The sequence below is a fragment of the Zingiber officinale genome, chromosome 9A, assembly GCF_018446385.1.
Source record: "Zingiber officinale cultivar Zhangliang chromosome 9A, Zo_v1.1, whole genome shotgun sequence".
Taxonomy (NCBI): domain Eukaryota; kingdom Viridiplantae; phylum Streptophyta; class Magnoliopsida; order Zingiberales; family Zingiberaceae; genus Zingiber; species Zingiber officinale.
In genome coordinates, this window is record NC_056002.1 from 64,141,995 (window position 1) to 64,169,963 (window position 27,969).

The following is a 27,969-nucleotide window of genomic DNA, read 5'->3' on the forward strand; positions in this document are numbered from 1 at the left end:
ATTTTTTTCCCCTTTAATTTTTCAAATATAGAATAAATTTCTCAGTTATCTTTAAACATGGAACCATCTTAACATATTTTGTATCGTCATATCATATGCTAAAGCTATACCTAATTGCTTAATTCTAAAATAATAATTTAAATAGTGGGAAAGAACATACACAATTCAAGTTATCTAACAAAACAGTTTTTTTTCTACACCAGTACAATTAAGTGTTTACAACTTAAATCAACAAAACATATATCGATTGTTCAAAAAGATTAAAATATTGATGTGATTGTTAATCTCATGAATTATCTTTCTTTAGCAAGGAATTAGCTCAATGGCATCAACATTAATGGTGAATAATCATCAGTTACTTGAACAGGTTAAGAAATGAGACCAAAGGTTAGCACATGGATACATATTAGTACTGTTTGCTACAAGAGGTGGGCATTAGCTTTTAGGCATGCGTTTGGTAGATATTAGTTGGCTTGAATAGGACGAGCCAATTGTATATTGGAAGTTGAAACAATATGGGATCCACAGATGCACTTGTAGTGCATATTTAGGCCAACTATGTAATGACAATGCCTAAACCTATGCAATCCAAAGAACTACAGCACAGACATATTTGTGTACATGTGACCATATAAATTGCATATGCATATTTTGTACATAGGTGGCCACATGATCTGCTTTTTTGAAAACAGTGAGACCTTGAGTACGAACATGAAAAAAGAGCCAATAAAGTGCCATGAGACTTAAACGCAGATTTTCTGCAAGCAATGGGAAAGAAATTGGACTATCCATTTCAGATCCATATTGGCACAACAATTTATGGAACTAGAAAGGTGTAAACTTCATTTGACCATGCATGCCACTTAGGTTATCACTTGACAGCAGATGCCAATTCTAGGACAAAAGTATGTTCAGCACACCTAAAAGAAATAACTTCTGCATTTACACGTGATATAGCATCTTATATTATACATAAATGTTACCACTAAAGTTGAGATAGAATAGGAAATCAGAACTAAAAAAAGATGACTCCTCAAAAAGTATGATGAAGATGCAGAACAAGCCATCAAATTATGATTAATGACGTCCATATTATTACATTGTGTAATGTTGCAACTACATCTTAGCAGGAAAAACAATTCGACTTTATACAATATTTAAGATGACTCAACTAATTATGTGATAAATCATTGTGTACATAAAAATGCTGAGATTCATGTTTCCAGGAAGTAATACGCCAAAATGAAAGCATAGAGCCATACAGTAAAAAAAAGAAAAAAAAAATTGCAGAAGAGAACTTCAAGATATGCAGCAAGAACTTTCATGCAAGTTTGTGATACTAACCAGCTGAGATTTCATCATAAGTAAATATCTCCTGCAGTTTGGGTTTGCCAACATTGACACACAGAAAATCTTTCTGAAAATAAATAGGAATGTTTCGTACTTTTGTAAGCTTGATCAATTCAAGTGTCTCTTCAACAGCATCATATTCCACTAAGTGTGCTGGGATTCGAAGTCCAAAGCAATGCATCATTTGAAATGCTAGCTTTCCAATGAAAATAAGACCATCACAAATAGATGCTAAATGATGCATAGCTTTAGCTTTTCTTTGGAAATTACTTCCTCCAATCTGCAACAAGTTTTTATCCATAAATCTTTGTTTACAGAAAATGGAGAAAACAAAAAAGTTAGAACTTTTTTTTTGCAAGAAATGCATAAATTACCAATTTAAGATGCACGCTCATCTACAATGAAATGTGTCAAAACTAATTGGCCTGATCCCTTATCTAAAAGCTCAAGTTTTTAGGATAAGGGTAATCCAACCAGTGAATGGTGGTTTCAAAATCAAATTTAAGAATAAAGATTGGACGAATTAGATAGGAATATAGGTTTGGAAAAGACAAACACAATCTTTCCTACAAAATGGACATCTCTTGGATATTGAAGTTCAAAAAGATAAACTAGAAGAAATTAGCTAGGATTCAAACTATTTATCAAATATATTTTTGTGTATAAATTGTCTATTCTTATCAATTTGGCAACATATATATTATTGAATTGTGTGTTTAATGTAGAAATAGACAATTTTAGTGAATCTATGATGTTTTTGATACTTAGTGCCAAAAATTATAATTTTTAAAACTGCTACCATGTCAAATCTAATGTTTTTAGTTCATTATAAGTTTTCAATCATGATAATATTTTAAATTGTGTACATGATTGAGTACACTAATCTTCCACATAGTCATTAATTTTGGTCCAACCAAATGCATCATAATAAACATTATGAAACCAAAGTATCATCTTAGCACCTCTCTTGTCATCTAATGTCTCAATACATAATCAAGCTAATGCTTGAGATGACCAAGGTTTTATCTTAATCTTTTCTATGTGATCATGCCAATAAGAACTAAGAATGTGACGACGCATCATACTTATGTCCAAGGTTTAAAATTTCGACCCGTGCCAAGGTTTCGGTCCTGGACCGGAACGATACGGTTTCAGTACCGTATCATGTCGTACCGATGAAGTTTCGATATTTTTTAAATATAAATATATTAATTAAAAATTAAAATATTTAACATAAATATTTAAAAAATAATCTTTTAAAAAAGGAAAAGATATGAAAATAGATAAATAAATAAATAAAAATTTTATTATAATTTTTAAATTAAAATAAATGAAATATAAAATTAATTAGACAATTTTATTAGGGTTTAATAAAGTCTCTTTATATTATCTCTATCATAGCTAGGAGTTGATTAAAATAATTAACCTAAATTTAATTAAAAAAAATCTGAAATCCGACACCACTCGTGAGCCCGCACGACTTCTGCGCTGTTGCGGGGTTGCGCAACCAACCATGGCCGTGGGGATTGTGTGACTCCTTCGACACGACCACGTTGGTCATGCGACCCCTCTGCAGTGACCGCAGGGTCACACAACAACGGAAGGGTTATGTGACCCCTCCACTACTGTTGCAGGATCAAGCGACCACTCCGTTGTGACCACGGGGTCGCGCAACACGTCGCACCTGTCTTGGGTCTGGTGTCGGGGTTGTGCCGGTGTCGGTCGTCGAGCGGAACGAGACGTTTCGTCCGTTTCGACCGTTTCGGCACGACACTTTAAACCATGCTTATGTCTATGATATAGATTGTCATATTTACATGCATATAGGCATTTAAATCATACAAGCAAGTGTGGATGGCATACAAACATGGATAAAAATCATAGATCGCCCAATTTATTATGAATAATATATAAATCCCTAATTGTTAGTTCCATACCATTGAAGGCATATCATTCAACATAACATTAGAGACTAAATGATGTGCCAACTAACTAGGGGTTAATTACACATTCTACCTTAATTGTTGGCATCCCCTAACCCAATCTAAGGCAACGCCTAACAGACTTTACTAAGTCCCTCTTAGAAATCCACTTTTGGGGAATATTTTTGGCATTTCTAAGCTCATTCCAATAGGGTACATTTGTCATTTTCTTAGGTTTGGATTGACCTACAACTATGATTGAAGAATAAAGTTTTTTTTAGATTTTGAGTTGTATCTCAACCCGACTTTATTGTAGATACCCCTTTAGCTTCCAATTATCATGTCTAAATTTTTTCAAGTGCGCCACTTGTTGGAACCCCAAGGTTGTTTTGGTGTGATCAACAAGTTAAGTTAGGTCCTGCGTTGTTTCTAACCTTGTGTCTAAGTGTGCAGGAGCTTAGGAGCACAGGTACTCGAGCGGAAGACGCAGCTAGCGAGAAGGACCCTGTTGTCGTCAGGGGACGAGTCTTTGCGGAAGAGTACAAGCGGACGAGAAGAATCTTGGCGGTGGTTAAGTCTGGCCGGGCGGAAGATTGCTCGGAGAGCCGACTAGCCGAAGTCGGCCTGGGGGTGCGGCCAGGGGCAATCTGCGGATGGTCTGTTGGTGGGCGAGAAGGGACACGCGGTCCGAGGGGCCGGGAGGGCAGCTCGAGAAGACGGAAGATGGGTTGGGTGAGCCTATTCGGATGTCGAGATCACCCAAAGCGGGCCCGGGCCGGACGGGCGAGCTGAGCAGGAGAAACGGACAAAGTCAGCAGGGTTGACTTTTTTAGTCCGGGCCCCGGAAGCGACTTTTTGCGGATCGAGCTTTGACTCGATCCAACCGTTGGGGATAAATTTTATCCCCCAGGCGCCGGAACCTTTAGGCCCCTCCAGCAGCTATAAATATAGCCTTGGTCGTGAAGCTTTTCATCACGATCATTCTATTTCCAAACACTTGTATGCTTTAGTTGTAGTTAAGCTTCGCTTTACGTGCTGAAATTGTAAGAGGCTTCTCACTTTGAAGGAGTTTTGAGCTTAATATTCCTTGGATTAACAACCACAGTAACCAAGTAAACATCTGGTGCCTCGTCTTTTCTTTTATGCTTTTATTTATCTGCTTAATTCATTTTGTCAAGCTTAATCGTTTGAGGAAGGGTTGTTTGTTTTAATTGACGTTATTTACCAACCCTTACAAGGCTGACGGTCCTGAGTGGTATCGAGCCGAGTCGCCTCGGAAGGACTAACAAATGCGAGCTAACAAAACAATGGTGAGCTAGACTACCCACCGGCGTTAGGGGAGCTTGCTTGGAAGCAACGAATGGCGGTATTTCTTAACTCGATATTGGTATTTCTCAATAATGAAAGCAGGTTATGAAGCACAAGGCAATGAATGGAGAAGAACTCGATCTACGCCTCGAAGCGAAGCGGTGGCGGTCGATAATGACGGTCGGGCGTAGTTTCGCATTAACACGATACGAATGAAGATTTCGATGGGTTGGCGAATCTGACGGTAGAAAGAACTTTGGGAAAAGTTCTTAAAACTCTGAAAGAAACAGTCGAGGCTAACTCCGACGATCCGTCGTCGAAGAGTCATGATAACAATGGTACATCTCGAGGGAAAACCCTTCTTGGCGAGCATCGTTGAAGGGAGAAACTTGAAAGCGATTCGGGGGAGACGATGGCCAAGGCAAGTAAGGTATGGACTCGAACCTCGATCAATTAAATGATTCAATCGAAAAATTGCCTAAGGAGTCTTTCGAATCAGAAATTGAATCATCGAAAGAATTTTTCGAATTAGAAAATCAATTGTCAAACCTGTCTTGCAAATCAAAAATATTATTTAAATAATTTTGCAAGTTAGAAATTGTATCGAAAAACTTTTGTAAATTGCAAAACATTTATTCGAAAGAATTATGCAAATTAGAAGTGTTGTCGAAAACTTTCTTCGAATATTTTTTCGAATTACAAATTACTTTCTCGAAAGAGTTTTGCGATTTAGAAATTGAGTCATCGAAAAAGTGTTTCGGATTAAGAAATCTTTTATTTATAAATTCCTGCAAATTAGAATTTTTATCACAAAATATTCTTTCAAACGAATTTTGCACATTGCCGAAAGAATTTTCACAAATTAGATTGTCAAAAAATTTTATCAAGTTTATGCCTTTGAAATATTTTGTGAAGTAGAAATTCAAAAAATTATAAAAATTAACATGATACAATTTTTTGCACATTTAATATTTGTGGCTTTAAATTTGAAAAAGTGTGATTTAAGAAGTTCTAATAAATTGAAATGGAAATTTAAAACTTTTTGATATAAGTATTAAAATAAATAAATGCATAGAAAATTCTTTTAATGTTATCAATCTTCCTAAATTTTCTTGCATAAAGTTTTTTTTTTGGTGAAAACTTAGAAATTTTTTAAGTTATTATTTGACTTAGAAATCTTTTTCCTTAACTTGGAAATATGCTTTCTCGGAAAATCATTGAAATAGATTTCTATAATCTTTCTAAGTGTCAAACCCTTAGATTTTGGTTGTTCCCCATTTTTATTGTGATCAAAGGGGGAGAAGGAAAGTATAAGTCTAGGGGGAGGTAGAAAATTGAAAATTAAAATTTGGAATGTTTTGAAATTTAATTTTTTCTATCATGTTGCATGTTATTGCAATAAACTATTTAATTTCATATCTATTGTTGACCCTAGCTTAACTTGGGTTGATCACACCAAATTGTTGGAACCCAGGTTGTTTTGGTGTGATCAACAAGTTAAGTTAGGTCTACGTTGTTTAACCTTGTACAAGTGTGCGAGCTTAGGAGCATAGGTACTCGGCGGAAGGCGGTAGCGAGAGACTGTTGTCGTCAGGGGCAGTCTTTGCGGAAGAGTACCGGACGAGAAGGAATCGGTGGTTAAGTCTGCGGAAGATTGCTCGAGGGAAGCGAGGCGGCCGAAGTCGGCGCAGTGCGGCCAGGGGCAATCTGCGGATAGTCTGTTGAGTGGGCGAAGGGACCGCGGTCGAGGGCGGCCGGAGCGCTCGAAGGCCGGAAGATGGGTTGGGTGAGCCTATTAGGATGTCGAGATCACCAAAGCGGGCCGGGCGAAAGACCGGAGGCGGGGCAGGAGAAACGGACGAAAGTCGATAGGGTTGACTTTTGGCTCGGCGCTTCGAGCTATCCGGGCGCCGGGCGGCTTTCGAGGATCGAGCTTTGACTCGATCCAGTTGAGGATAAATTTATCCCCAGGCGCCGGAACCCTTCAGGCGCCCGGCACTATATTATAAATTTTATCCCCCAGGCGCGGAACCTTCAGGCGCCCGACCAACTATAATATAGCCTTGGTCCGAGCTTTCAACAATCACGATCATTCTATTTCAAACACTTGTATGCTTTAGTTGTAGTTAAACTTCTCTTTTCTGTGCTTCTCCGCCTGAAGGAGGTTTTGAGCTTAATCTTCCTTGGATTAACATCAGTTGTAACCAAGTAAACATCTGGTGCCTCGTCTTTTCTTTTATGCTTTTATTTATCTGCTTAATTCATTTTACAAGTGTTAGCTTAATCGTTTGAGGAAGGGTTGTTTGTTTTAATTGACAGGTTATTTACCAACCCTTCTAACCGACCCACCGGTCCTACACCACTTGTGACAAATTATTCATTTTCAACCTCGAGTTCCTTAACTCGAGTCTCGAGTTATGTTTATCATGTTCATGTGATTCATCACATGGTGGTCAGAGTGAGCTAATTGTATCCTCTAGTGTTTGAACTAGTTTTTTAAGATGTTTTTTTTTTACCTTTAGCCTTTAATGAAGATTTAGTTAAACTAGCAATACTATCAAGTGATTCATCTACAAGTGGAGAGTTGACATCATCATCTGTAGTGTGTGATGCTCCCCTTGGCTTGAGCTTGAGTCTTTCTCGTCACTTGATAAGACAATTTGTTTCTCTAGGTTGTATTTGTTTCTCGACTTTTCCTCTTGTTTTTTCTTCTTTAGGTGTTTATGTATTATCCCAATTTGTCCTTAATGAATCATGTTTCTTTTTCTTTTATTTTCTTTCACTTTTTCTTTCCCTTTTTCCCTAACATTTCACTATTGGGGCAATTGTCTCTTATGTGCCCTTCTGGGTCATAATTGAATCATCCAAAAAACCTCTTCTTCACCTTCTTCTTGCCCTTGAGTATCTTTCTAATCTAATTTTTACTCAAGTTTCTATTTTTCTTCAATGTCCTCTTCACCAAGCGAGCTTTGAGATTCTTCAATACTCTCTAACGATGATAATGGTGAAGAGGATGATGACAATATTTTCTTCTTTTATTCCCATTGAGCTACAAATGAAACCCCTTTACTTTGCTTTACCTCTATTGCTTCTCAGCTTCTATATGTTCTGCTTCATGCAACTCCAATTATTAAGAAGAGGTCTTCTAGAGTGCACACCTCAAGATTTGTTAACAAATAATGTGCATCCACAATTGAGAACCATTGTAGAGTTTTAGGAATCTATTGAGTGCATTCAGAGCATAACCCTATTTGTTATTTCTTGTCTGATATTCACTAAGTCATTATCAACTCATAGAATTTTAGTGCATTTTTTGTGGCAAATTCGAATCCATTATCTTGAATGTATTGAATTCTATTCTTGCAAAATCACTCTTTGCAAGTTTTGAATCAAAAGTGTCCTGATTCATTATATTAGCTTCTTCTATAATTCTTTAACATTCTTGTATGTTTTTTTTCCAATTTTATTCAACTCTTGGCAGAGTATTCATCAAGAGGCTTGAGTGTTTCCATACATTATGTACTAATCCTTTTTGCTTTTTTGTCCATATTCTCATCTCTATCAAATCTTCATCTTGATCTCTTAAAGGTTCATACCCTTCTTACATGGTAAGAGATATGTCAAAATCAACTCTAAAATAGGTCTCCATTCATTGAAATCTCCTTTAAATGTTGGCAGTAACAAGTATATGCAGGCCATTGCTTAAAAATGCTAATCCTTCAGATAAGATCCTTGTGTTTTAAAATCAATTGTAGGGTTGAAGATTGATTCAGAAGAGGCTCAAGTAAAGTTAGATGTGGCTACAACGGGAGGAGTTGAATAGAGAAGTCCTAAAATCAAATTCACTTATAAAACTCAATGACAATTAAAATGTTAGGTCTCGTGTGGGTGCTTTGTGTGTCACTTAATCATGTAGAAAAATTGTAATAAAGACAATATAAACAATATTAACATATTTGTTTAATGTGGTTCGAAGGCTCCACTCCCATTCCAACACCTATAGCTCATTAGGTGAGTCACTCTTGATAAATCTATTATAATTACCATAATTGACTCCTTCACAAAAGGTGATAGAGCAAGTCTTCTACAATCTAAACCTTTATGATGATTACAATGTTTATAGAAATGAAATGTAAAGCTAAAAAATGATGATTACCAAAGGAGTTGTAACTCTTAAGCAATTGGTGATAGGAAATTCACAACATTTTTGAGCATCCTTTACAATCCAAAATTCATTAGCTTTAGAAATTCAATCAACAACAATGTTTAAAAATTCACAACAATGTTACTCTAATGGCTCTATTTTGCCCATCTCAAAAAAGCCTCAGTCGACTACTCGAGCATATATAGTTATTCAGTGAGTCGCTTATAACACTAATCACCATAAAAATACCTCCAGTCAACTATTGCTCAAACAAGATCATTATGTTCATCAAACCCTCAAAGTTCAATTGACTCCACGGATCAAGGCGTTGATTCATATCAATCAGTATGGGCAAAACATTTTGTTATGTTGGATAATCAACACACGAAATGGCATAAGTTATGACCACAAGAGTTGTCTTCCTCCTATGCGAACATTTGCGAGCAAACGAAGCATGACTAGGGTTCAATCTCCATGATGAGATTTTTCCTGCCTCTTCCTCCACCTTTGTCTACCTCTTCCTCCTCTTCTACTGCCTTCATCTACCTCTTCCTTCGCCTTCATAGCTCAACGTTGCTCACCCCTCTTCGCCCCTTGTGTTGTCTCCTTCACACCGACATCTCAATGTTCGGCATTGTTTATACGAAGGTTTAAAATCTCGACCCATGCCAAGGCTTCGGTCCTAGACCGGAACGATACGGTTTCGGTATTGTGTCGTGTCGTGCCGTGCCGATAGGGTTTCAATATATAGGTTTGGTTGTTGTTGTATTAATTTTATGTAACTTGACGATATACATTTCTTAAAACTTCTAAAATAAAAAATAGGAAATCTAAAGTGTTTCCTAGACGTAAATATCAAACATTCATATCAACAAATATGTGTTACGATCAGGAACCAAGAATCTAAAATATAGAAAGCTGAATATGTTAATATTCATGGTTCCAAATATTGCTTATAAGATAAAAAAAATTATTATCTATAATAATTATATAAATTATTTATTTATTAATTTATATAATATAAAATTATATAATTATAGTTCATAAATATTTTACGTGTGTGTGTGTATATATATATAGCTTCTATTGAATTTTAAAATCAAATTTATTTAAAAAATTTATATATTTATTAAAAAAATAACAATTAGTTTTTAGAATTATTTATAAATTTTAAAATTATTTTAAATATTTTTATAAAATTTTAATCTATTTTTAATTTATAAAAATAATTTAAAGTTTATTTTAAAAAATATAACTATATATTATATAAATTATCTATTTTTATTTTTATTTTTTTATATTTTAATAAAAATATGCATTATAATTATATTAATTAATTAACAGTTTATTTAATTAATTATTAATTTATATAATATATAATTACAATAATTAATTAGAAATTAGATATTATATATATAATATAATTAAAACATTTTATAAAACCTAACTTTTCCTCGCGATTGCGCCGCAGTCGCCGCTTCGCCTCGTCACCGCCTTCGCCTCGCAGCCTTGCCACCACCGCAGGATTCGTGAAACGACTCCACCACCGAGGGCTCACGCGACGAGTTTGCCGCAGTTGCGGGGCTCGCGCGACGCCTCCTCCGCGGCTATAGGGCTTGCACGACATATCTGAGACCGATCGTGGGCTTCGAAACCTTCTAAATGCCGGTGCCGGTTTCAGTGTGCAGGCGGAACGGTAAGTTTTGCCTATACCGCCTGGCACGGAACGAAATTTATATCCTTGGTCTATACCCTCTTCAATGGCAGAAGGAAAGCCTATGACCATGCACCCCACATCCTTGTTAGTTGCATCAGCATGTATACGACTATGAAAGACTTCAGTTGCATATTCACCATCAACTCTAGGTAACCTTCGTCTACTGGAGAGAGGCAACCCAGGTTCAACAACAAGTAATGGTGCAGGGGAACATGTACCAAATCAGCTGATCTTAATCAACATCTATCTTGCATTAATTTTCCCTATTAAATTGTTGTAGGAGCATGGCGAAGCTGCTGCTTTTATGTGTTTTAAGCTTGATAAAGTTGCTTCTGAAGTGAAAAAGGTTGAGAATTGGTTGTTCCAGTGCCATGAGTTTGGAGCCAATGTGCAGTAAATTTTGCTCCTTTACATCTAGCAAATATGTTTTGTTAGCAATCTTTCTTATGTGATTAAGAAATGTTGCAGTGTATCTCAAGTTATTAGAATTTTAAAGATCAAGGATTTGTTTAATTTCGACATCCTTTGTCAGGTCCATGCAACTGATGGGGAGCATTGTGGTTTGTTGAACCATATATGACCTGTTCCTATCATAAGTTCATAGTTTGTAACTAAAATTGTAAATCATGTTTTTTACATTTCCAGTTTTGCATACGCATATCTCTTCTTCATGTCTTTGTTTTCCTGTAGAATAAATGTATTTTACCTATTGAAATTGAAGCAGTCAAATGTCTGTGGTTACTCTTGTTTCATATTTGTTCCGGTGTCTGTTTTCACATCATTGCATGTTAAACTTATCCAATCATTAGGAAACTACCCATAGTTGCTACCTGATCGTATGTTAGGTGTTCTTTAACTAATATATAATTTCTGTTCTCCTACTTCACATATTTCATGTTCGTATAATTCAAAAGGAAAAACTAAAAACTTTCTCAGATAAGAATGTTACTTTAGGTATTCAATCTTCCTATAATCCGAAAGGAAAAGCTAAAAACTTTCTCAACAAAAGAATGTTGATGGGATTGGAATGACACCATTTCTTCTTAAGCTCTAGCATGGTAGCACTCCTGAAGTTCTTCATGTTCTTCTGGATGGATGTGTTGTAGGCTCTATAGCTTGTAGTCAAGTAAAGGAAGCAGTTACACATATTCAGAACCTGAAGCATTCTGACTTATCATGGGTTCCTCTTCTTGGATTTCTTTCTTCTACCTCTAGTCAATTTTTAACAATTGAGCCTCATTCATGAAACTGTAGATTCCCAAAGATAAATTATACCTATTTGCATTTCCAGATTTATTCAACTTGTTAGAAATCTTGCCTAATATAATTTGTTATACAATTTATAAATACAACAGCAACAACAACCAAGCCTTATCCCACTAGATGGGGTCGGCTATATGAATCCTTTTACGCCATTGAGCTCTATCTCCTATTATATCATCATCTATACTTAAATAAATTTTATCCTTTTTATTATTGCTAACCAAGTCTTTTTTGGTCTTCCTCTTCCTCATTTGATATGCGTGTTTATCATAGTTTTACATCGCCTAACTGAAACATTTATTGGTCGTCTAAGTACATACCCGTACCATCTTAAACGTGTCTCTCGGAGTTTTCCCTCAATAGATGCAACTCCAACTTTCTCTCTAATGCTCTCATTTCTTATTTTGTCCATCCTTGTATGTCCACACATCCACCTTAATATCCTCATCTCTGCAATTCTCATCTTCTGCTCATGTGCTCGAGTCATAGCCCAACATTCAGCTTCATATAACATAACAGGTCTAACTGCGATTTTATACAACTTTCCTTTAAGTTTTAAAGGTAAAACACCCGACGCTCCCCTCCATTTCAATCATCCTGCTTATATTTTATGTAAGACATCTCTCACAATTCTTTTATCATTTTGCAAAAATGATCCTAAATATTTAAAGCTCTCAGTTCCAGACAACTCATCCTCTCCTATCTTAATAATTGTCTCATTACTTTTAATATTGCTAAACTTAAATTCCATATTTTCTATTTTAATCTACTAAGCCTAAAACCTTTTCCTTCTAGTGTTTCCCGCCAAGATTCTAGTTTAGCATTTACTCCTTCATGTGTTTCATCTAGCAAAACAATATCATCTGTAAACAACATGCACCACGGTACTGTGTCTTAAATGTGCGTCGTGAGTTCCTCCATAATTAATGTAAAAAGATAGGGACTTAGAGCTGATCCTTGATGTAACCCTATCTTTGTTGGAAATACTTCAGTTACTCCGCTTGAAGTTTTTACTCTGGTTGTTACATCCTCGTACATATCCTTAATTAGTTCAATATATGTTACGTTAACACGTTTCTTTTCTAGAATTCTCCATATAATTTCTCTTAGACTCTATCATAAGCTTTTTCTAAATCAATGAATACCATGTATAAATCTTATTTTTGCTCCCGATATTTTTCAATTAATTGTCTAAGAAGATGAATAACTTCTATTCTCGACCTTCCAGACATGAACCCAAATTGATCTCCCTCCTTAATCTTTTTTCTATTACTTTTTCCCAAAGTTTCATGATATGACTCATTAGTTTAATACCCCTATAGTTTGTACAATTTTATAAGTCTACCTTGTTCTTATATAAGGGAACTAGAATACTTATCCTCCATTGATCAGACATTTTTTCATTTTCAATATCATGTTAAATAATTTTGTAAGTCATTCAATACCTTATTTCCCTAGGCACTTCCATACCTCTATCGGAATATCATCTGGTCCAACGGCTTTTCCATTGTGCATCCCATTTAAAGTTTGTTCTACTTTTGAAGTTTGAATTCTACGATAAAAATTAACATTTCTATACTCATTTGACCTACTTAAATTACCTAAGTTAAGTTGGTCACCTAAACATTCATTAAAAAATCAATGAAAATACCTCTTCCACCGCTCTTTTATTTCTCCATCTTTTACCAATACTCTATTACATTCATCTTTAATACATTTTATTTGGATAAAATCTCTTGTTTTCCTTTATCTCGCTTTAGCTATTTTATAAATGTCTCTTTCCCCTTCTTTTGTATCTAATTTTTGATATAATCATTCAAAAGTTTCATACTTTGCTTCACCCACTACTTTCTTAGCTTCTTTCTTGGTTATTGTATATTTTTTTAAGTTTTCCTCGTTCTTACAAATATATAATTTCTTATAAGTTATTCGTTTTTCCTTCACTTTCTCTTGTACTTTCTCATTCCACCACAAAGATTCCTTGCTTAGTGGTGCATGTCCCTTTGACTCACCTAGTACACTCTTAGCTACTATTTTCAACTTTGATACCATCTTATCCCATGTTGTATTAGAGTCATCGTATATTTCACCTAATGCTCGTACTTTTACTATCTCCTTAAATATATTTTACTTCTCATCCTTTAACTTCCACCACTTAATTCTAGGAGTCATATATATTTTCTTTTTATTGATACCATGTTTGAGGCATATATATCCAACACTACTAACCTATGTTGGATAGTTAAGTTTTCTCCAGGGATGACTTTGTAATCTTTACAAATCTTTCTATCCTTCTTTCTAACTATAAGAAAGTCAATTCGCGATTTATTATTCCCACTTTTGAATTCTTCTCTTTTCTTAAAAAACATATGCTAATATAAGACCATATGCTATCACAAAATGTAATATAGTTTTTCCTTCCTCATTTCTCATTTCAAACTCATAACTCCCATGTACCTTCATATTCCTCATTTTTCACTCCGACATGCTCATTTAGATTACCTCCTATTAAAATCATTTCATTTTGTGGAATATTTGTAATATTTCATCTAAGTCATCCCAAAATCTTGATTTGGTAGCTTCATCTAATCCTACTTGTGGTGCATATAAGTTAATTATGTTCATAGTTTCTTTCGTCACTATTATCTTAAGGGCTATAATTCTATCCCATTTTCTAATTACTCCTACAATTTCATCCTTTAACGAACTATCTGTAATGATACCCACTCTATTTCCTATTTTACTCTTTCCAGTGTACCATAACTTAAAATCCGAGTTCTCTATCATCTTTGTCTTCTCGCCTACCCATTTTGTCTCTTGTGCACACAAAATACTAATTCTTCCCTAAAATGCCTAACCTGAACCTGATTTTTTTCGGGTTGACTCTTCGAATCGGGTTCATTTTTGACACCTCTAATGGTGTAAGAACTCTTGCCTATTTAATACTACACCCAAGTTCTCATGGAGATGTAGTGGTCCTTTTCAATACGTTAAAATGGAACTGTTGCGAACTCTTGCGTATTTAGCATACACCCGAGTTCTGAGATGTAGCGATCCTTGCCAAGACATTATAGTCGAACAATGAAACGCATTCCTTCTGAGGATAGTTTTAAACTGATAACCTAATATGACCCTCCTCCTTTATCCGAGCTTGAGACCAACTATGACCGATCATCATGGGCAGAGTTGTTATACAATTTATAGATAATTTATATAATTGATAACGAATAAATTAGGCTTAGGTTATAATTTATTTGCTAGAAGTTATATAATAGTTTAATTAATTATTGTTGTTGAAACCATGTCGATACAGTATGATATTGTCTATTAGAATAGAATCATTTCGCTTAGTCACCAAAACTCTAGCACGGTTTGAGATTTTAAACTTGGATCGACTCCATATCCAACTTGAGATTTTAAACTTGGGTTGACTCCATAATCGACTGAAATGTAAAATCTATTGAGGTCCACTTGCAATTGGTTTTAATCAAGTAGGTGACCACTCCTTCACTCAGCTTCCAGCTTTATACGACTAAGCAAAAAAAACAAGATCGAACTAAGTTGTAAACTAAGACTAGGGCCTATTGCCTCTAAATCAAAGGCTTCAACCAAGTTAATAGATTAGCTAGTCTACTCCCTTCTAACTAAAAACATCATCGTGAATGTTGCTACATAAAAACAAAAGCCCAAGATTATATATCACTCGTAATCTTGTCAATGTTCCTTGTTGCCCTCGAGTCCACCTCGCTTTATGACATCCTAGAGTACTATTCACGAAGGCCTCTAGTACCTTAGATGCACCAAGCTCTTTGAACTTACTCTGCTTCAAATGTCATCCTTCTCTATCCTTTCAAGTCCACCTCAAAGTACACCTCATGTCAGGCCTCTAATATCTTAAATCCATTAAGCTCTGTAAGTTTGCTCCATGTATCATCATTTACCCCTGGCCTTTCGAGTCTAATCTTAAAAATTGTGTACTTTTTTTTTTGTACTAAATGATAAAAATACCCTTTTCACATCTTTATCATAGTCAAACTATCATGTATTTACAATTAAAAGTTTTTAATTGTCTATGTTTTGTAACCTAGGATGACATTATCTTGTATGGACATAATCTACAAAAAGAATAACAACATTATCTCAATTTATCCGGACTTGTGTTGTATCCTACCAAGGGGTGTCGAGAGTTGGCATACCATGACACTCATCAACATGACTGACATAGAGGCATAAGAGACATTCTCTATGGCGAGTAGTATCAAGTTACACTAATTTATCCGAGTGATAAATTTCAACTGTGCCACTTGACACAATACAAGATTTCAAACCCCAATGAATTGTGATAATTAGGCAACTATCTACATTACAAACAACACCAATATTCTACGATTGCATAAGCACATTGAAGTAGACAGCCACTTCATTAGAGATGTAGTGTTATCTAAAAGGATTGGCACACAAGGACACTAACATATTTACAAAATTGCTTTCAACCACTCGTTCTTCCTTTTAACTCAACAAGCGATTGATATCCATCCTCCAATTAGTGGGAGTGTTAGAATGAATAAGATTTGATAAGGTCTATTTTATCTAGTTGTATATTACCTAGTCAAATATGTATTTTGACTAAGTAATAGGTCGTTTTGAAATCTATAAATAATAGGTCCTTTTGAAATCTATAAATATCTAATTGTAAACTTCTTTCTCATATGAAATATAATTTTCCTTCTAACTCATTGATCCTGTTCGAAATCACAGACGGCTAGCTGGGGATGTAGCTTCACTGTTGACTCTATGAAGACTTCGTTGCGCTTCGCTCTGCAAGACAAAGAATGTCAGTATCGAGTTAGGGAAGGGGTCCCGACATTAGCCCTCTGACGCTCAAGTCAGTCACCGGAACAATAGAATGCTGGAGCTACAAGAATGCAAACAATAGTTGCGCGTACCTCCTCCGGTACATGGACCCCCCTTTATATAGTACCCCGCTAGCATACGTGCACGCTTCTCAATGCGCATGGAGGCTTTCCCAACTATCCCATGAAAAGACAAATCAGAAAAATATCCCTGACACCTTTCCTTAACAGGGCGTGCACATCTCCGACATGACTAGAAGCTTCTATCGTACAATTTGTCGACGAATCAACCCTATTGTCAGCGGCACTAACTCCCAAGAGGATACGATGAGCTGAGCAAGGGGTCCCACTGTTTGGCTAGGCAACGGAGTCGTTCGGCAGGGATTCCCCGCTCGATCGCTCGAGGTTGTTCTCCTTCACGGCTGACCGGTACCTTAGTTCCTCGCCCGACCGAACAGGAGGTCCGGTCGAACTAACTCTGCTCGGCTGGGATTCCCTGCTCGGTCGCTCGAGGTTGTTCTTCTTCATAGCCTACCAGCACCTTGGTCAGCTCCTCGCCCCTCTGGATAGGAGGTTCGGTCAAACTAATTCCGCTCGATTAACTTTGGTGACCTAGTGATTCCATACCTTTGACCGCCTTGACTTTGACCACCTTGACTTTGACCTCCACATTGGCTGCTTTTCTCACCTTTGACTCATTCTTAGTGGGCCCTCTTTACCACCTCATCACAAACTTTCCCCTCAAGTCTGCTCCGCTGGGATTCCCTGCTCGGTCGCTCGAGGTTGTTCTTCTTCATAGCCTACCTAACTCTGCTCGGCTGGGATTCCCTGCTCGGTCGCTCGAGGTTGTTCTTCTTCATAGCCTACCAGCACCTTGGTCAGCTCCTCGCCCCTCTGGATAGGAGGTTCGGTCAAACTAACTCCGCTCGATTAACTTTGGTGACCTAGCGATTCCATGCCTTTGACCGCCTTGACTTTGACCTCCACATTGGCTGCTTTTCTCACCTTTGACTCATTCTTAGTGGGCCCTCTTTACCACCTCATCACAAACTTTCCCCTCAAGTCTAATCAAAGGAAGTTGTAAGTCTGACTGACTAGACGAGTAGTGCCTTCAGCGTCGAACATTTTCGATTTTAGAACCATCGCTCGACTGCGATGCAAACTGTAGTCAACTTCTGCCCTGGTTTTAGAGCTGTCGATCGACTGTTAGACAGAATGATTGTTCTCCCGTGATTCGCTCTATGACAATCCATCCACTCGATCGTTTCTTCGTTAGAGATTGTTGTCGGTCGGGATACTTGTCGGTGACACTTGGCAATTTTCTAACTTCCCGCCACTTTCTTTGGTGAGTGAGTGCCTTTTAGTGGCCACTGGCGTTATCCCAATTTCTTGAAGACTGTGCAAATCTCTAGCCATTAATGTCGAGCACGTAGCTCATGCTCTTTAATTAAGCCTAATTAATGTCTTCCTGTCGCTAGGCGTCACGTGCACCACTTTCTGCCGCCACACATTTGATGATGTGACAGGCGGATATCCGCAGTTGATATGACAAGCGCCGTTTTGAATTCAACGGTCAGATCTTGGCCTTATTTTGTGTAGCCCTCGATCGGGCAGCTCAGGACATTCGTCTTCAGGGTTTATAAACCCTTATTCGCTGTCTTTCTTCTACGTTACTGCCTCTTCTTCCTCGCGCATGCTCTTCGCTAATTTTCTTCTCCGTCACTCCTTGCCAGCAAAATTTCTCCATAAGCCTTCCTTCCCTCTATTCGTCCGCTCTTTGATTTTCGTCGACCTCCCTGCTTCCGCTTTTTGTTGTTTCTCCATGGCCCACTCTTCCCCTCCTCCTGGGGTCGGATTGTGGTATACATCCATCGAGTTTGATTTTAACGACAACGAGATAATGCAGATGCAAATGACTTATGATATTCCTGATGACTACCAAATTATCATCCCCAATGCATACGCCATCCCCAATCTGCCGTCGTTCGGCTGCCTTACCTTTTTCAAAGACTAATTTTTGGTCGGCCTGTGCTTCCCGATCTACCCCTTCTTCTCTGAAGTTTGCAAATACTTTCATATTCCTTTATCCTAATTAGTGTCGAACTCCTTTAGCCTTTTATGCGGGGCGGTAATCTTATTTCGCCTGTATGACATTCCACTCGTCCCCCGCATTTTCCATTACTTATACTATCCCAAACTCTCTGAGGAGGGGGGACCTTTCTTCTATAAGCCCGAGTGGGCTCTGTCTTTTTGATAAAATGTCCTCTTCCAACAAACACTAGAAGAAGCATTAATTTTTCGTTCACCTTCCCGAGAGGCCCTCCTTTCCGACAGGCTGACAAATGGGGTTAATAAAGCCTCCTGCTTTGCGCAAGTATCAGTGGGAGTCGACCTACCTTAAGGTGACCACTTAACTCGTCGGTCAAAAGTACCACATATATAAGCTACTGCACGAAGGCGTCCTATATGTTTTTGGACTTAGTCCCTTCCGCTCACGGCTGCCTAGCACATTAGGTAAACTTTTTCTTCCCATACCACCTTATAATCTAACTGATTTCATCTTTGTTTTTGTAGTCGAAGTTATGTTGGAGTCCTTACTGAGCGACAAGAGTAAACTCTCTGCCGCTGAGATCAACACTTGCGAAGCGACCGAGTTGGAAAACCATGGACTTGCACTAGTCGGTAGCTTCGCTGATCATACCGGCAATGCGAGCCGCGTAGCAGGGAGCCGTGCGGCCGCTACCACAGAGGAGCTTATCTCCGAGCGACCCACAATGGCCTCGATGGTCATGCCATTCGAGTCGCTACCAACCAACTCGGCGAGTTCTAGCAAGCCACTGATTCAACGCCAATAGAGAAAAAAACTCTGCTCGGAGGGGACCTCCCGCTCGGGAGCCTCAACACTGGCCCCCATGGAAGTGCCTACTTCCCGACTCCCGTCCGAGCAAGTGAGAGCTCATCTTCTACCGTTCCTGAGAGGACGGTTGTTTTGCCAACGCCCCCTTCATTCGATCAAACTCTATCACTGCTCAAGCTGTCGACCGATGCACTTCTAGTGGAGTCGGTTTCCTTCTTTCCACGGCCAGCCGATCTAGGGACTCCAGTTTCCACCCTCCAACCTTCAAGACCTAAATCAAAGGGTCGGGCCACCTCAGCGTCCTCTGATCCGGTCGGTCGTAGCCACTTAACAGCTCTGCCTGGGAGCTGGCTGACTGCTTCACCTAAAAATCCACCATGGTATGTTACGTTCTTCAAGAGTTGTTATTCATCTCGGGTGCATAGTTTTTACCCATTCTTTTTGCAATTATGGGTGGAGGGTCTGACGATGTGTCAGCGGTTGACCTATCTCGAACGTGAGAATAAGCAACTCTGAGCCCCAATCAATGAAGCAAATGCCTCACGCGCTGCTGCTGAAGCACTCACCGCTGAGGTCGCTCGACTAAAGGAGGATCCGGAGAAGACTTTCGAACAGTTGGTGAGCTCCGAGCTGACGCTGTCAGCGGAGAAGAACAAGAGTCAGGAGCAGGCTCAGCAACTCGAGCCCCTCCAGAAGCAGGGCAAGGATTTTGATTCTAAGGTCAAATCGGCTAACACCTAGAAACTCCGTGCAATAGAGGACCTGGAGAAGAAAAACTTGGAGGCTCAGGCCTTGGACAAGAAGCTCAAGGAAATCGAGACAACTCTGGCGCAGGAACAATAACGCTGATCGACAGAGCAACAGAAATTCGCCGATCTCTGAGGGTCGAGCTGATATCTCTGAGAGCCGAGCTGGAAACGTCCAAGGCCCAAATGGCTAAGTTTCAGGAGGACAAGGCCGCTCAGCTCGAGGACTTCCGAGCTAAGTATCTCCACTCAGAAAGCTTCAACCAGCTCTTCTCCGATTGGATCTTGTGTCTCTTCGATCTTGGCATAGCCGACACCATCCAACAGCTGAAGGAGGGGCAGCCACCTATCTGTCGATGTCTCAATTTCATCAGTTCAGAAGGATGAGCTTGTGGCCTCGCTCCCCGAGGAAGCCATCACCGATCTAGAGTAGATTTTCTATTTAAGTTCCTTGTTTGCTTTTCTAGCATTCCTCTAGATTGTTGTAAAAATTTCTAAGTATGAATCAATGTCTTCCCATTCGGCTTCATATTGCATCTCATCCTTGAAACAATCGAACACTAATCCATGCACCCTCGCTCGGTGACTCAGGGCGTTCTATTTAACTTAGTTAATTCGTGCCATATTTCGAATCCCCTGAGTCGCGGTCGTGCGGCATATCGTTGTAGAAAATAAGAACGAGTGCTTGGCTCAATCGAGCCAAGTGTCTCCCACTTTGGACGCTTTTATGCGAAGATTGCTCTTCACCCACTTATGCTACGCCCCATCGTGTTATGTGTTTTTGACACATACGTTTTTTTGCTCGAACATCTCGATGACACCTGCTAAGTTTTATAGTCGTCGTTCGACTTTTGAACCGGGGTTTATAGTCGCTGCTCGACTTTAGTTGGCATAAACTCTCGTGTTTATAGCCGCCGCTCGGCTTTCGTTTTCGTCGACTCCCGGATTTATAGCCGTCGCTCAGCTATTACTTTCGTCAACTCTCGAGTTTATAACCGTCGTTTGGCTATTGATTCATTGACTCTCGAGATTATAGCCATTGTTCGACTGTTGATTTGTCGACTCTCAAATTTATACCCACTGCTCGGTTGTTGTTTCGTTGACTCTCGGGTTTATAGTCGTCCCTCAGATAATTTGGTTCTGCTTTGAGCTGAAATACCTCTTCCTTTGCTTCACTGGTCTTGCATCTAGTCGGACTTGAAACTCATGCTGCACCACCCTCGGTGAGATGCCCGGAAGCTCGTGAGTCGACTAGGCAAACACATCGTGATTTTGCCTAAGGCATGCCACCAGAACTGCCTTTCTTTCATCTGTCAGGTCGGTCGTGACATAGGTTGTGGCTTCCAGTCGACTGAGATAGATCTAGACTTCTTTTTCATCATAGACCAGTGCGGGAGGTTCCTCCATGATTGCATTTACCTTCAAACGCTGAGTCTTCCAAGCATCCTTTAACTCGAATTTAACCATCTCGACGTAGCATCATCGCACGACCAATTAGTTATCTTTGACTTCGTCCACCGCGTTGTCCAGCGGAAACTTGATCTTCTGGCAGAAGGTGGACACCACCGCTCAGAATTTCATTCAGAGCCGATCGGCCCAATATTACATTGTAGGCGGACGGCCATCTACCACAATGAAGTTTGTGGTCCTCGTCCACCTGAGTGGTTCCTCTCCAAGTGATATGGTCAGCCGAGCCTAGCCGATCGGCAATATTTTTGTTGCTTGTGAATCCGTACAGTGGAGTCGTCATTGATTGTAACTCGCTTCGCTAGATTTGCAGCTGGTCGAACGTCTTCTTGAAAATGATGTTCACCGAGCTACTTGTATCTACAAAGGTTCGGTGAATATTGTAATTAGCTATTACCGCTCGGATGATCAGGGCGTTGTCATGAGGGACCTCCACTCCTCTAAGTCCCGAGGACCAAAGTTGATCTCCGGTCCCTCGGCCTTCTCCCTGCTGCACCCGACGGCGTGTATCTCTAATCGTCGGGCGTGTGACTTCCTTGCTTTGTTGGAATCACCGTCGGTTGGTCCTCCGGCGATCATTCTGATTTCACCCTGAATCGCATTGCTTCGGTTCTCTTCCTCCCGAGCTGATGGTCAAGCTCGCTCAGTTGCTGCACGAGTGGGACTTGCGTTACCTCTTCATGGAGGTTGGCGTTGACGCTGCTCGGCTACTGGTCTTTCTTCTTCCCATTGCCCATTCGATTGGCGCTGATGTTGTTAAACGGGAGATGGTGAACGAGGGTGATATCCTAGAGGAGTCGGTCGACTTTCAACTGGCCTTAAGTCGTAACAGTCCCAAGTGTTGTGTGTCGCCTTTATGGAAGGAGCAGAATAACGATGTCCATGGCCTGCCTTTCACAGCGTTCGGCCAGTGTGCTGCCACATACTACATAGCATGGGCGCAAGGCTCCTAGTGCGGCTGTGCTGCTCCCTCTTGAGGACCCCTTGGTGGTTGATGGCCGCTGGCTGGCCATTGTTCAGGGGTGGTAGCAGGTTCAGCGGGTACCTCCTTACTTCGTGTCGCTTGGATCTCCTCCACATTGATATATTCGCTTGCGCGCCTGAGCAGGTGAATGAAGTCTTTTGGCGGCCTCCGGATAAGGGAGCGAAAGAATTCGCCCTCTGAAAATCCCTACAAGAAGGCACTTACTAATAACTCCGGGGTGATCGATGGGATGTCCATGGCCACTTGGTTGAACCTCTTGATATAATCTCTTAGTGCCTCCTTGGGCCCTTGCTTTAGAGCAAACAAGTTAACATTCGTCTTCTAGTAACGGCGGCTACTGGCAAAATGATGCAGAAACCCGTCCGGAAGTCCTTAAAGTTGCGGATTGATCCAATCGGCAAGCACCTAAACCACCTTGTTGATCCAGAGAAAATGATGAGGAAAACCTGACACTTCACTCCATCGGTGTACTGATGGAGTGTGGTCATGTTGTCAAACCTAGTCAAATAATCCTCCGGGTCGGTTGTCCCATTGTACTCCTTGATCGTCAATGGAGTGTAATGGCGTGGTAGTGGGTCGTCCAGGATCCCCTGCGAAAATTGTCTATTGATCTATTCTGGGGAATCATCAAGCTTTGGTGCCTTTCCCTTCCATCCATCCCGGATAAGCGCGTCGTCCGATGAAGATCCTTGCTCTTTATCCGCTCGACCTTGTTCCTCTTAAGGGTATGGAACAACGCTCGGTTCAAGAGGATCGGCGCATTTGGTGTATCCCCATATGTGTCGGTCGGCTTGTTGTTTGCCCTACGATCGGTTGCGGCTTTCGCTAGGTCTCTGTAGCCAGCCTGCTGTCCCATTCCGGACGCAGCAGGTTCGTTTGCTTGGTGCTTAGCCATCGCCTGCTGCTGCTTCACAATCTTTGCCGCTCGGACTTATATTAGCATGCTCAATTCCTCTTTTGTCAATGTCATCGTCGAAAGTCGTCCAGCGTCCTCCATCTCCATGTCTCGAATACAGGTTAAGTTCCCACAGACGGCGCTGATATGATTCTGTCCGAAATCAATGCAGACGGCTAGCTGGGGATGTGGCTTCACTGTTGACTCTATGACGATTTCATTGGGCTCCGCTTTGCAAGACAAAGAATGTCAGTGTTGAGCTAAAGAAGGGATCCCGATGTTGGCCCTTCGATGCTCAACTCAGTCACTGTAACAGTAGAATGCTAGAGCAATAAGGATGCAAATGATAGTTGTGCGTACCTCCTCCATGCATGGACTCCCCTTTATATAACGCCTCGCTAGCGTACGTGCACGCTTCTCAATGCGCGCGCACTTTCCCAACTGTCCCATGAAAAGACAAGTCACAAAAATGTCTCTGGCACCTTTCCTTAACAGGGTATACATATATCTGAAATGACAGTAAAAGTTTTTGACATACAATTTGCCGACGGATAATGCCCTGTTGTCAGTGGCGCTAACTCCCAGGAGGATACGATGCGCTGAGCAAGGGGTCCCACTGTTTGACCCGACAGAGTCGCTCGGCAAGGATTCTCCGCTCAGTCGCTCGAGGCTATTCTCCTTCACGGCTAACCGGTACCTTTGTTAGTTCCTCGCCCAATCGGACAAGAGGTCCAATCGAACTAACTCCGCTCGGTCGGGATTCCCCGCTCAATCGCTCGAGGTTGTTCTCCTTCACAACCGATTGACACCTTGGTCAGCTCCTCGCCCATCCGGACAGGAGGTCCGGTCGGACTAACTCCGCTCGGCCAACTTTGGTGACCCGAAGATTCCATGTCTTTGACCGTCTTACTTTGACCTCCACGTTAACTGCTTTTCTCACCTTTGACTCATTCTTGGTGGCCCCCTTTACCATCGCATCACTCACTATGTAAAAAGAGAGAAGAGAGAAAGCATCAAACATCGCACTAGCTGAAACAAGAGTGAAATTGAGTTAGAAAACCAAGATGTATCTATATTATGTGCTTGTAGTATTACCAATCTAAGTCTAAATTATAATGGTTAACCAAGAAATAGTTATGCACGTGTAGAAACTACTTCTAACATCCTAGGATCATTATTTAATCTAAATTTTGAAAACTTATAGGGTCCATCTTGTAGAATGCTACAAAAGCTAATGCATTCATCAAATGTAGCTCATTCATCTTGGTATTAGTAATCTATAACCAACAATTGAGAATTTTATTATATAAGTATAACTTCTTACTCTAAAATTTGATTAACTTTCTAATTGCTAGAACTTTATATAAGGTAGACAAGCTGTTTGGAAGATTGTCAAGAGTTAGAACTCAAATATTTGAGTTGATCTCATGACACACCACACAGTGCTGAACTTGTATTATTTATTCCTAGCTTGGCAAACACTCTAGCATGGAATGATAGTTTAAGCCTTTACAAATCTACAATTAAAGCATAAATACTTTATTAATATTTGAAAATAACAAAAGCAAACAACATAACCAGAACATAAAGAAACATTAAAATAGTGATATCCACAGACAGATCATAACTTTATCTATATTTCCAAAAAATAATATTGCACATCCTCTATTCCAATATGGCATATATATATATATATATATACTAGAATTCTGAGGAATGTACATATGCTACTAGAACTCCATAAATACCACCATCTCATAAGCAGAACTAAGACAGACCTAGAAGTTCAAATATCATCAAAAACATATTATCTTGTAAATAATTCTGAATTATCTAAGCGCCAAACTCATAACACTCCTTTCTAGAAAAAGGATACATGCACTAATCTATAGATCCACAAGAAGTTATTGAAAATAGTGACAAATATGAAGATGAAAGGGAATACTATTGCAATATATGGCCGTCTCTTGGTCTCACTGATCTTCATTAGTTGGACCAGTTCCGCCTCGAAGTGAAAACCAGCAATTGATGCATAACAAAAGCGGGTAACACCAACAGTTGATGCAAGAATCCTATGTGATAATGAGAAAGAATCATTGACAAAGAGAGAGATGCCAGATGATAAAGACTTAGCGAAGTCAACAGAATTTGCAACTTCTTCTTTGAAGTTTGTCATATTATCAAGGAGAAGAATGTCTGATTTTCCTGATTCTTTCATCTTCAATTGAGTGATAGCTGAAGCACCATTTGCTGTCACAACTTTAACTTTGAGAAGCCATGACAAGTGATCTGCTAATGAAGCCAAGAAAAATTTCAAAAGTCAAAGATATAGCTTAGATCACTACTTTAATGAGATTAAAAAAAATAGTATACAAGTTTCTATATTTTGGCATGTCAGCGACCTAAACATGATAAATTAAATGTTATTGCCAGGATACTATAACTATTATGGTTAATTGCATGAAACCTTTCAGGAAACATAGTAGAGCCCAACACACAGAGACTCATGTAATTAATACTAACCTGCAAAGGCTTCTTCAGAAAGAAGCACTGAAGCATTGGACTGAAACCAACTACTTAGTAAAACTACTTTGGCCCCAGCATTATGTAAATATTTAATGGTAGAAAGTGCTCTATTTAGTGGAACACAATCCAAATCCTTTGAATTCAGCAGAAGACCAGAATCAAATCGCACCAGGACAACTTCTCCATAAAGCTTTTTAATGGGAAATTCTCGAAGAGTTTGCACATGAAAAACTGAATCTGAACAATCTGTACAATCATTATCCTGAATGTATGAAATCAAAGATGTAATTCTCAATATAAACATTTAATATAGAGAACCAACATAACAAACTGACGTGGAAGTTTTAACAATGCCATCTCTTGTTTATTTACTAAAAGGCACTTAATTATTAGTTCTTAGCTGAGAAAGATAAAATGTTGTATTATGAAATTGTTGTATGAAATAGAGTCACAATTCATGCATTTATAGCCATTAAACATAATCTAATTCTATCTAAAATTTAGGCATAAGATTAGGCATGCATGCCTTAGACTAGGTTCTAATAGTTTTATCTAATACTTCCTTCGAGAGGGAACATAGATACTATATGTCTAGCTTGTTGCATAGACTAAAAAATTGAAAAAAAAAATGAAAAACTAAGACATTTCATGACAATGAAAACCAAGACATATTAGAAAGCATGACAAAACGAGAGTCTAGCTAATCTTAAAGAGTTATTGATTGGATCGTAGCTATCATGATAGCCATTTGAAAGATGAAGTTTGTAACGGAAGTTAAGGCCAATGCTACTACAAGAGATGATAGTGTCTAACAGATTTGACCAAGAATATAATATACCAACCAAGCTTTTATCTCATTAAATTAAGTCGGCTATATGGATCCGCTTACATCATCGGACTCATATCGCCTAATTAAAACATTTATTGGATGCTTAAGAATATGTTCCTATTATTTTAAATGTGTTTTTTTCCTCAATAGGTATAACCCCGACTGTTTTTATAATACTCGCATTTCTTATCTTATCCATTCGCACATCTACTTTAAATATTTTATCTTCTCATTTTTTTTTTTTTGCTCATGTCCTCACTCCATAATCCAATATTCTGAGAATATAATAATAATAATAATAATAATAATAATAATAATAATAATAAAGACATTACTATAAACATTGCCAAACTGTTGAAACTTTTTCTGCAAAATTCTGTAGAGCAAGCTACGAGTCTAAAAGTTAATACAAAGAGGAATGTACATTAAACTCCGCACCACTGGCGATGGTAGTGGGTTTCTCAGTAGCAGCGGTTATCCAGCACCGGCAGCCATGATGCCAAACCAACTTCGTCCCCATGGTTCGGACTTCTCTAGACTTGGGCATCGGTATCCTCGACCAGCCCAAGTAGCGAGACGTAGCTTGCGACAGCATCGTGATGCTGCCCTCCGTGAAAGAAGAAGAAGAAGAAGAAGAAGAAGAAGAAGAGGGGGGAATGGAAAGTGGAACGTACAAGAACAGCACACCGCAAGCCATCAAGGAAGAAGAAGGGGAGCTTCAAAGTGGAAAACACAACGCCGATTGATTCGGGTTCGGCAAATCGATCAAACAAGAGAGCATCAAATTGGAACACACAACGCCTGGCTTGCTTCCGCTTCAGGAGAGGGGAAGAGAGGGAGGCATTCTCAGTTGTCGGACTCGGATACGATTGTCGCCTTTATTGGGCCTGCTCGGCTAGCTGCTAAATCTGACGATGAAAAAACAAAATCCAAAACAACGTTCTGTATTTTTAACGGCAAATTTCAAAAGGCAACAGTTTGCGAATGACAAAAAAAAAAAAAAAAGAGGCATCTAGGTTTCATATTTCTGAAATAAAATAAAGAAATAAACACAACTTAATGCCAACATCATCCGTACGACTATGGTATTATTTTTTAAAAAAAATA

The 27,969-nt window shown here is 39.2% G+C and overlaps 1 protein-coding gene across 4 annotated transcripts in view; it reads right to left on the reverse strand.

The window, feature by feature from the left end:
- LOC122020204 (phosphoglycerate kinase-like) overlaps window positions 1–27,769 on the reverse strand; it is a 90,343-nt gene extending 62,574 nt beyond the window's left edge. For 3 of the 4 annotated variants that reach the window (XM_042578021.1, XM_042578019.1, XM_042578022.1), the window contains exons 1-4: window positions 27,287–27,769; window positions 26,031–26,295; window positions 25,453–25,799; window positions 1,345–1,630 (exon numbers count right to left, since the gene is read on the reverse strand). In XM_042578021.1, coding sequence (XP_042433955.1) covers window positions 1,345–1,630; window positions 25,453–25,799; window positions 26,031–26,295; window positions 27,287–27,559 — 1,171 coding nt within the window. In that variant the 5' untranslated portion in view covers window positions 27,560–27,769. The remainder of the gene's footprint in view (window positions 1–1,344; window positions 1,631–25,452; window positions 25,800–26,030; window positions 26,296–27,286) is intronic. The other variant, XM_042578020.1, reaches the window with a different exon arrangement.
- Between the last annotated feature and the right edge of the window lie 200 nt (window positions 27,770–27,969).